The sequence below is a fragment of the Gavialis gangeticus genome, unplaced genomic scaffold (assembly GCF_001723915.1).
Source record: "Gavialis gangeticus isolate Ggan-Ray unplaced genomic scaffold, GavGan_comp1, whole genome shotgun sequence".
Classification (NCBI taxonomy): Eukaryota; Metazoa; Chordata; order Crocodylia; family Gavialidae; genus Gavialis; species Gavialis gangeticus.
Window position 1 is genome coordinate 121,918,975 of NW_017729022.1, and position 8,609 is coordinate 121,927,583.

General features: G+C 43.6%; 1 protein-coding gene across 1 annotated transcript in view; it reads left to right on the plus strand.

The window, feature by feature from the left end:
- Positions 1–521: 521 nt before the first annotated feature.
- Positions 522–8,609, plus strand: part of NAPB (NSF attachment protein beta) — a 22,443-nt gene continuing 14,355 nt past the window's right edge. Inside the window, exons 1-3 of the mRNA XM_019516117.1 lie at positions 522–598; positions 3,157–3,234; positions 8,030–8,085. Of these exons, the coding sequence (XP_019371662.1) occupies positions 539–598; positions 3,157–3,234; positions 8,030–8,085 (194 nt within the window). The 5' untranslated portion in view covers positions 522–538. The remainder of the gene's footprint in view (positions 599–3,156; positions 3,235–8,029; positions 8,086–8,609) is intronic.

Here is an 8,609-nt window from a genome sequence, read left to right on the forward strand (position 1 = left end):
TTGCAGATGCAGACATGAACATTGGTACGTGCCTGCCTTTTTATCGAGGGGAAGCCTGTGTCTGAGTAGAGCAAAGTAGTTAAGCAGTCAACAGCATTTTTTTTTTTTTAAACTTGCAGTCAGGGTTTTGCCTTTGAAAGTGAGTGCAGCCACAAATTAGCTTTGTTTTTATGGCTTGTTCTTGCATCATGATTAGCTTGATAGCACCATGATTTTGCATGCTCCAGGATAACAGTACTCCACCTACTATGTTAATCAGTATTACCTTGTCTTAAGTCTCTCAATCCTGCCATGGTGCATGTGTATCTGACAGCACAAGCTTGATACTTGGGAGAAAAGGCACGTATATCATTGTTGCTGTATCTCTTTAAAATTCCTTGGGTACTTGAAAGCAGTCATACTCATCTTTGTGCTGTCAGGACTGTCATAAATTTAAATAGTAGGATGCATATAGATCTTGTTGACCATGTTTCTCTCTTAGCTGCAGGAAATGCATTCTGTCAGGCAGCCAAACTCCATATGCAACTACAGAGTAAACATGACTCGGCCACCTGTTTTGTGGATGCTGGGAACGCTTACAAAAAAGCAGATCCACAAGGTAAGACAAAGGAAATGCCATCCAAGGTTTTGCAAATCCTGTTACTTGCATAGTAACAGGCATGCTGGGTTCCTTTTTTGAGCTACTTTATTTGGTCTTCCCTATAGTCTTCTGCACAGTGCTGAGAAGTGTAGTCTTAGACTATCAGCTCCTTCATGAAGAAGGGAAGGAGCAATATTTTATTTAAGATTCTGCAAGTCATGCTAAATTTATTGTGTTTGTACCTGATTTTAATTCAGTTTGAAGTACAACTCCTTTTCCACCAGCTGGATCACATTAGAACTGGTTTGACCCATACACATATCTGGAGATTTGCAAGTTTAAAGAAATAGTATGTATTTGTTTCTGTTGTATGTTGTGAGCCAGGCTGTATTCTGTTGATACTTGCATACATTTAGAGTGAATTGGGAGACTCCAGGAGTTGCTCTGGTTTTACTGTGGGGTAACTGAGAGCAGAATTTGGACCTTGTCTCTTCCTAAGCCAAGGAAGTTTAGCAGGGTGGTGGATGCACTAACCTCCAGCAGTGATAAGGGTGCTTCATATCAGGCCACAGAGATCCTGTTTGACTTCCTGAGCAATCATCAGTCACTGTTCTGCTGGGAGACTCATTAAGCTTCCAGGCTGTGAAACGCACAAGTCTATTTCTCCCTTGTTAAGCTTCAACGGTTGCTGGAACCACTTTTTTTAGTTCTGTACCACACCAAAGTGCCAGCACAAAATGAGCCTTGTAAGCAATGCAGATATAATGCCAGCTGTCTCTCTAATTCTATTTCAGTATTTTTACCTACCTATGGTTGGGATTTTTGGGCTGTATGGTAAGAAATACCCAAATATATTGCCCCATTCTGTTGTGCTCAAGCCATTGCTGCTGTTTCTTCCTTTGGTTTAAGTATTGAAACCAGAGCTTGATCACTTACCTGCATGAAAGATGATCTGCACTAGTTATCAGTGAAACTTTTTTTTTTTAAATTCCTTAAGCCAAACTCTGAGCTTTCCTTTCAGTGTACCATATCTACATTCTGCAGAGGTAGGAGGTCTTGAGACTAAGGCAGTTGGTCTTTGAGTAGATCTTAATCACATCTGAGAACTTTGCCTATTCCCTATGAGAGGCAACACAGCTAAATGGTAGGAGCAAAGATGCACTGTAGTATGGAAGGGCCCTTTCAGAGGATGAATGAGCATCTTGGCTTCATTGTGTTGCACAACATGGACTAATAGCATGTCTGCATATTTCACAACAGATCATGTAAAGGATATAACATTCTTGTTGTTGGTGAGAGCCTATGATGATTGATCACCCCAGAAAGAAGCAGGACTGTGACACAGTAACATATTGCACACATTTTAGGAGATGCCAGTTTTTGTTGGGGAGTGGAAAGGGGCAGGGCTGTGCAAAATTTTGCTGGGTGTCTCGTTTCAAAGCTGTTTTGACATGTCTTGAAACAAAACAACTTCGAAATGAAACGAGGGCACTTGAAACATTTACAAAGTTTCTAAACGTTTCGCGTTTCAAAGCTGGGCTTACTTGGCTTCAGTGCAGGTCCCAGGTGGCAGCGGCAGCCTCCTCATCCAATGCGCAGATTTGGGGGCTTGCATCCCCAGAGGAGTCTGGCACAGCCCAGCAGCCCTCCCGGAGGTGCAAGCCCCCAGATCACCCTGGATGAGAGGAGGCTGCCACAGCCACCTGGGACCAGCGCTGGGTGCAGGCTGTGCCCAACACCAGAGAAGATTTGCCACTGTTGTTGCCTGTCACTTCTAAATTTGCAAACAAACCTGTCCTAATGTGAGCTGCTTTTCTGTTTTATATAGTAATAATATCGACAGAGCTCTTGTGAATTTACCAGCAGCAGGTATTCTATTACCCTGAAGTCTTGTTTCTTTTGTGCAGAATTTTCAGAAGCAACGTAATGGGTCCCGAGGATAGGTAGAGCAAGGAAGGGACCGTTTTTCATTCGCACCCCAGATTTGAAGGTTTAATTTTTTTCAATACCAAAATGTTGTCAGGACAAAGAATCAGTTTTGCATGTGGGTAGTACATTTCTCCATGGACTCCAAGTGTTCAGCTTGACCAGATGTTCAGGTATGGGTGCACTTTGTCCACACAATGCATCTCCTGAGAGGGCTTTCTTCGATCAGTATTTTGGTCACATGGACTGTGTGCCTGTATTTCCAGAGCCTGGGTAGGTGGCCACTTGAAGCCATCCATTTTGTTTGGTGGTCTGATCAGACATGTGGAAGGTGAAACTGTGTTAAATATCTGCCTATCTCTGCTGACTCTTTTTTTTTTCCCCCCCCCGCCCCCAAATGCTTACGCTGCAGAGGCCATCAACTGCTTAAATGCAGCTATTGATATTTACACAGACATGGTAAGAAGCAGCATTGCTAGGGTGGGGAAGTTGTGGGGGGGCGTGAAGAACTGGTTGGTATCCTGTTGTGTAACAGCTTAGATGCATATCTTGCAACCTGGCTTGATTTAACCACTTTTTTGTATTTAAAGATGTACATACTTGAGGGAGAGAGAGAACCCTGTGTGCATCACCATTTGTGTTCCTCCTAGGGCCGGTTTACTATTGCTGCCAAACATCACATCACCATTGCAGAGATATATGAGACCGAGCTGGTTGACATTGAAAAGGTAAGCCTTTTGCACAAGCAGGAGTCCTCATTGTTACCATACTTTTTGTGTTAACATGGTATTAGAGCTGTGGGAGATGGTTCCACATCATGCCTCTGCCTGCAGAAACTTCCCAGAAGAGTCCAATTCCAGACATTAGGGTCTGGCTTAGGTGTGGGTAATGTGAGTAAAGTTAGTGTGATTGATGCAATTCGGTGATTTAGTAAAGTGTTTTGGAGTTGTGGACTGCATCAGCCCTGCTTGAATCCCAGACTGGCTGATGCAGTTGACCCAGCGTACTGCCCAGCCACAATGCAAGCAAACCCCCTCGGTTACTTGGCTGTGGCACGGTGTGGGCAAACCCCCCCGGCTTTGCAGGCCAGATCCAGTGGCTCTGGGGTAGAAGTGACATTGGGATTGAAATCAGTAACTTTTGTGGCCTTTCCCTTGTGCTGTTCTCCCCCTCCCATCCCTTCCTAGCAAGTTCCTTTTCTCGTAAGCAGCAGTCTAAGCTACGATACCAGCCTGCAGGCCTGAAGCGGAGGGGTGCTTAGAAGTGGCATCTCCTGTACAGTCCCCCAGACTGATAGCTGCTCTTGGTTTACATTTAGTGCTATACAAAAATCATGGACTAAATATAGACATTGGATTTATGGTACATTATAACCTGCCTGCCATAACCCCAGGTAACCTCTTTACATTTTACCAACTACATTCCATCATGATGTCAACATTGCCCTCTTTTCCCCCAGCTACCTGTCTCTTACCTATTGTCTCCCATCCCTTCTAATCTTTCCAGCCACACATCTGCATTTTCACAGATCTGCATTTTGCATATTGACTTATACTTCTTTTCCACCCAGGGGAGTGCACAAACACCAGCAGGCTCTCCCCATGCCTGAAGAAGGGAGTTTGTGCCCTAAAGCTTGCAAAGAACAATTTTTCCAACTATTTAGTTAGTCTAATAAAAGAGATCACACTTACCTGAAGACCCTTGTCTGCTTATAGTAGCAAGGATCTTATTTCGGACATGATGCAGATGCTGCCTCGCAGGTCAGTGTAAAGGCATTTGTGAAACTGCTGGAGGAGCTGGAATCGCCCAGAAGCTGTCTGTATGATTACAGCTCTTGCATGGCTGGGAAAGAAAAGAGATTTCAAGCCCCATGTCTGTCACTTAATCAGATTAAACCAGACAAGAGAGACTCTTCCTTCACTCTGCAAGCAAAGGCCAGTTTACAGCCCCAAGGTGATGTTTGTTTGTGCTGAGCACAGCAAATAGCTCCCTGCCCTCTGCATCAGTCCTGATCTGAAGCTCCAACAGAGCTGGTGCAAAGTTCTGAGTCTCATTGAACCTTGGGGTGTTTGTAGATGTGCTGGGAGGCTACTCCGATCTGCTGTAGTTATGGCGTGTCAGAGAGACTCAATTTTAATAGTCTGCTGGAGCATGCTAATTGGTGTGCTCCAGCTAGCCTCTGCATCTTGTGTATCGGCATCCCCATACTTCAGAATGGTGGCAGTGGTGCTTTAACTAAAGCTTGTTCGATGACCAAGGCTTTAATTATTCTTGGTCATCTCGGAGAATGTTGCAAGAGTAGAGAGATGAGATCCATTACCTCAAAAAGCATGTTTGGGAAGCACTGCATCAGCTACTGCAGAACCACAGGAGCATTTTTGTAAGGCAGGGGGAGCTGAATGACATGATGCGTTTAAAGTAAAGCAGCTGATAGCCACCTTGAATATGGCTGCCAACCAAATCTTTGTTCTAACCGCAACGTATAGAATAATGAAAGGGCTGTCCTTTTTTACAGAGACTGACCAGTTCTTCTGTCATCAGCACTTGGTATCCAGTATGCAGTGCTCTAGATGCCGGCTTCTGACTCTGGCCTATAAGATCTAGTTTGTATTCTTCATATCAAGCTTTAAAGTGAAAATGAGTTTGAGCTGATCGTTTTGTTGCAGACCCTGCCCATTCATCCCTAGGAACTGAATATTTGACAATGCAGTGGTGGGCAGGCACGGTACCTCAGCTTTCCTAGAAATTATAGAATAGGGCTGGAAGGGATCTCCATAGGTCATCTAGTCCAACCCCTTGCCTGAGTCAGGGTCATCCCTATCTATATGACCTCATAAAAATCGACAATCGAATATCTTAGTAAAACTACCATCAATCCTGTCACAACACAATACAACCTCTCTGAAGAACTTTGCAACATTTTCCTGATCTCCTGCTAGCTGCTTATTGAAATGTTGGCCAGATCCTGAACTTTTTGACTAACTTTTAACTTGGATCCAATATCAGCTTTTATTGTATTAAAACAGGGCCACATACACTTTGCAAGTGGCTAAGCTGGTGCCTGAGCATGCTGGCTTTGCTGACACAGTGGCTGGGGGACATTGAGCGGCTAGTGATGCTTTGGCTGCTGGCACCGACACAGCAGCTGTGGCAGCTGCAGTGAGAAACCCTGCGTTTTTCAGATCCAGCCTACCATATCAGATGAGCTGGATATGCCTGTCTTTAAAATATCCCATCTATTTAATACTTCATCCAGTTTTTTTGCAGAAGTTCCAGTGACCACTGAGCAAAATTCATATTAATTATCCATCCAGGTGTGTGTTATAAATAAGGTGGTGCAAGAGTGATGTAGCCATGATGGTCCACAGATTATGCCAGAAGCAAAGACTACTTAGGGTGATAGCTTTTATTGGACCAGCTATGTAGCTGGGATAAAGATAGACAAGATTCTGAATGCAAAACATTCTTCATCTTTTGACTTTCAGTGAATAATGTCTTGCATTCAAAAGCTTGCCTAATGTTTAAACCAGCAAGTAGTTGGTCCAGTGAAAGAGATCACCCTCAGAAATCCTGGCCTCTCTCTTTATTATAAATGAAATGCACACAGTCAGTTTGTACATGAGAGGTCTTTTTATAGTTTTTTTATGGCAACAGAAGGTTCTGTTCTCACTTGCTAAAGTGCTGGTGGGAAGCTGTTACTGTCTGATGCCTGCCTAGCCTGGCAGAAAAGCAAGGTGGTGTATACATGTGACATCTTAACAGAGGGGCTGTTTAGAACAGCAGAGTGGAGAAGGCTAACATCACGTGTTGGACAATGCAGGTTTCAAAATACCTTTTATCAGATCCCTGGAGCCCTTGCTTAAGCAAACTTCTGTTGTTGGTTTTTTGTTTTGTTTTGTTGTTTTTCTCAGTAATACTCCTGTCCAAACATATCTAGATTTCTGCCTGCCTCATCACTTAGATCAGGCTTGTCACTGTGGTATCTAAGAGGAAGTTAGGCTTCTCTGATTTTAATTTTAAAAACTTAGCCATGACTTTTGAGCAACGTGATACCTTGCAACTTGTATCTAATACCACCTACATTTCACGTCCCCATTTGTACCTGAGACTCGCTGAATGAAGTTGTTAATATTATGGCATCCTGTAAATCTCTTGTTCTCAAGAGTACCGATGTATGTCGTCAATTGTGCATGCATAATGATAGTACATCAGGAATCTCATCTTCTATATTTCAATTTGAGAGGCTTGCCTGATAAATTCTACTTCTCATAGCAAATGTCAGATCCTGTCAACTCCTACTCTTGATCTTGGTGTTCAGTGCCCATACATAATTATTGAGAAGTAGAGCTGGAAGGGATCTCCAAAAGTTGTCTAGTCCAGTGTCCTACTGAAATGCCACTGTCTTAGTAATATGCTTATCTTTTCATTGGAATACTATTAAAGTAGTTGTTGGCATTGTGAAAACCTATGTCAGTAATAGCATGTCTCAAATGGCAGAGCTCTCTCTACACTTTCATTAGGATCATATGCAGTAGGGCTGTACAAAGCTTCGGTCCCTGATTCAATTTGGCCCGTTTTTTAGTGGCCTAATCTCTGAATCTGAATTGAATTGGAGGACCCTTTAATCTCTCCGAATCAAATCAGAACCATCCAAATAGAGAGATTTGGACATAGACACAGCTTTTAAATGTTTTTTATACATACCTCTAGGTAGCAGGCGGCTCGTGAATGCTGTGATGCTGGGGTGCATGGAGTGTCCCACAGGAGCACAGGGGGCAGTCCCCAGTGTGCTCAGTAGCAGACCCAGAAGCGGACCAGAAACACTTGGTCCACTTCTGGTCAGCCGGAGAGCACGTGGGGAGGCCTCCCACGCCCTGGCTCGGCGACTGGTGTCTTCTGGATCTGGGGCAGCACCTGGGGTCCCCCTGTGCATCGCTGAGCCAGGTGGGTGCGGGGGGACCATGCAGGGTGCTCCCTGCCGGACCCGGAAGTGGACTGGAAATACTTCCAGTCCACTTCTGGACTTGCCACCGAGCACACAATGGGCCACCCCGAGCTCCTGTGGGGTGCTCCACGCACCCTAGCATCACGGTGTTCGTGAGCCACGCCTGGTACCTCAAGGTATGTAGAAAAAACATTTAAAGCTTTTGTCTATTTCCGAATTGCTGATTCTCTGAATTGAATTGGGGACAGTGATCCGAATCAATGAATCGAATTGCTGTCCCTGATTTTTGGGCCAAATCTGAATCGATTATGGTCCATTTCACATACCCCTGATGTGCAGTAGTGAGACCTGTAGTTGTAGTAATATTTTTGAAGGCTGGAGGTCTCTGACTCCAGTGGAGGTGGATTGCAATGATTTGGCACTGAAAGCCTACAGAAAAAGAGCATTGGGATGTCATACCTTCCCTTTAAAACCTGAGGAATTTGGATAAATCCACATTTTCACAATACATTTTTTTTCTTCTAAAATCTCATTATCAAAACTGATATGCAAAAGGAAAATATTCTTTTGTTTTTCAGGCAATTGCACATTATGAACAAGCTGCAGATTATTACAAAGGAGAAGAATCCAACAGGCAAGTCTTCATAGATTAAATTATTTTAAGCAGGAAAGACTTTTTAAACTGGATTTATCTCGTCTGCCTATGAACCCTGCCCCTGCCCATGACTGGTACTAAATTTGCATTGTTATTGTATGCTTCTCTAAAATTGAAGCTTTAATGAGATACCTGAATCTACATCAACATTCTGAGTTTGGCACTCGGATCCACTGGCTTTCATTTGTCTGTCTGGCTATCAAAATACAAATCTTTGGGGTCCTATTGAGGTGCTTGCCTTTGAAAACGGACTTGCCTTTGTTTAGATTTTAATGTTTGCTGTACAGATGGGGTGGGATGGTTGAATACACATGCCATTTAGTCTACGTGGGGCTCAAGATATTATTGCAGACCCCTAGAAAATCATTTTATGTAAATCTGCAATAGGCCTGGAGAGTAATAAGGTCTTGCTAGGATTTTTTTTTAATTTGGGCATTTGGAAAATACATGTTTCTAATGGGTAACTCTACCGGGCAATGGTTTTAAATGTGTGCACTAGTGAT